This window comes from Raphanus sativus, chromosome 5, assembly GCF_000801105.2.
Source record: "Raphanus sativus cultivar WK10039 chromosome 5, ASM80110v3, whole genome shotgun sequence".
In the NCBI taxonomy this organism is placed as follows: domain Eukaryota; kingdom Viridiplantae; phylum Streptophyta; class Magnoliopsida; order Brassicales; family Brassicaceae; genus Raphanus; species Raphanus sativus.
The window spans coordinates 15586793-15588657 of record NC_079515.1 but is presented as its reverse complement, the minus strand read 5'-3'; the positions used below and the strand labels follow the sequence as shown (position 1 = coordinate 15588657).

General features: G+C 33.8%; 1 protein-coding gene across 1 annotated transcript; it reads left to right on the top strand.

The window, feature by feature from the left end:
• The first annotated feature begins 278 nt into the window (after positions 1-278).
• On the top strand, positions 279-1139 carry LOC108830260 (UPF0426 protein At1g28150, chloroplastic). The gene is made up of 3 exons (XM_056986545.1): positions 279-417; positions 518-646; positions 757-1139. The coding sequence occupies exons 1-3, from the start codon at positions 349-351 to the stop codon at positions 937-939; spliced, it is 381 nt and encodes a 126-aa protein (XP_056842525.1). The 5' UTR covers positions 279-348; the 3' UTR covers positions 940-1139.
• The last annotated feature ends 726 nt before the right edge of the window (positions 1140-1865 follow it).

The window sequence follows — 1865 nt, the reverse complement described above, 5'->3', positions numbered from 1 at the left end:
TATATATATATATATATATATATTCAAACTATTATTTTATGTTTTAATTTTTTTAAGAAAATATTAACTTTAGTTTCTATAATTTTATTTTCATAGGTAATATATTATTATATAATAAAATTAATTAATTTATTAACCAGCGGTTCAGCTACGGCCGACTTAAGGATTCAGTGATTTGGTAAGTCGTCCGGTTCAGTGTCCGGATCGGTTTTCTTGGACTTTTACTACAAAGTGTTATATTAAAAAAAAACATTAAGACAGAAATTAGATTTAAAATGGAGAAATATGAGAAGTGTGGCTGTGCTTTAGCTGAGTCTGATATTTTTCTGACCAGAGGAAGAAGAAGCGATGGGTCTCGTCCTAATTTCTTCTTGTCCCGCACCGTCCTCCCTCGTCCTCGTCTCTCGGCTTCACCAGGTCTGTCTTCCTTCCTCACAAACTCTTAATCTGATTTGTGTCTTTCCAAATCTATTAACGCTGCTCCGTTGTCGGTGCTCAAATCTTCTCTATCAATCAGTTCTCTGCCGGAATAAAAAACAGTGCAATTTCGCTCAATCATCAAGTTTCTCCTACCCGTAAACCCTTAGTTGCGAAACCATGTTGTTTCAATCTTCCTCAAGAACCTATCCTCTCGGAGGCTCTCAAGGTACTCTTTATCCCAATTCTTGATGTGTTTGTTTGCAATGATTGTGTGTTCTTGATTAAGTTCTTTGTCACATCATGATTGTTGATGCATCTTGCAATGTGGTTGTTTAGGAGCCAATTGCATTTGTGGGTGGGGTGTTTGCTGGACTACTTAGACTGGATCTAAATGATGAACCGCTCAAGGAATGGGTGACGCGAACTGTTAAAGCTTCTGGTATTACAGACGAGGATATTGGTGGATATGGGATGGCATCTAATGAAGAAGAATCTCCTCAACAGATTGAGATTGAATGAGGTCATTGTCCTTTAATATGGTTGCCCTTGTGTATGTGTATGTTTATGTGCTAGAAACATAAACCCAAAGAAGATTGTGCTCTTAGAAAAACCAAGGCTTGATTGACATCTTGCTCTATGTATCTTAATTAAATGATGAAAACACTAATAAGAGAGTGGCCATCTTATAATAGAACAGAAAGATATTACATTTACGTTCATCATACCTTCACTCCTCAGACATTACGTAAAGTTTCTTGTTCAGTTAAGATGTCCTGTTTTAGGTACCTCAGTATCACATCCTTGAAGCTTGGTTAAGCCTGAGATCAAATAAAGATTAGTCAATTCCGTGTGTTTTTCGGCAATAAGATGATGGCTACAATGCTTGCTATTTTTTGTGGGTTTCCTGATTAGAGAGAAAGGAAAAAGCCAATAAAGAGATGTCAAGTTTTTGCTTACAAAAAGCGTGAAATTAGGAAGGGGCAAGGATTTTGTAGTTGCAATTTGCATAGAGACGAACAATTGAAAGACGGGACACAGAGTGGGGATGTTAAATGCGGTGTACAGAGTAAAACTAATATGCTCTCTCAAGGTCCATCTACCAACACTTGCAATTGAAGCGTTTGAAGAGGGTCCGAATTAAAAAATAAAAGAAAATTTAAGAATTTTAAAAAATAAATATATAAACTATGATATAAAATTTTAGACTTTTAGACATACTACTAAATTTAGAGATGATAATTTTAAATAAAAATGTCAAATATATACTAGGTATTTTGCCCGCACGTGCGGACTTAATCGTCTTACAAATATTTAATAGTTTTTATTTTATTAACTCAAAAACCATAATGATAATTTATTATTTATATTTTCAAAAATATATATATTTATACAATTATAAAATTTAAATTATTTTCGAAGTGATTTTTCGCATATTAGAAATATTT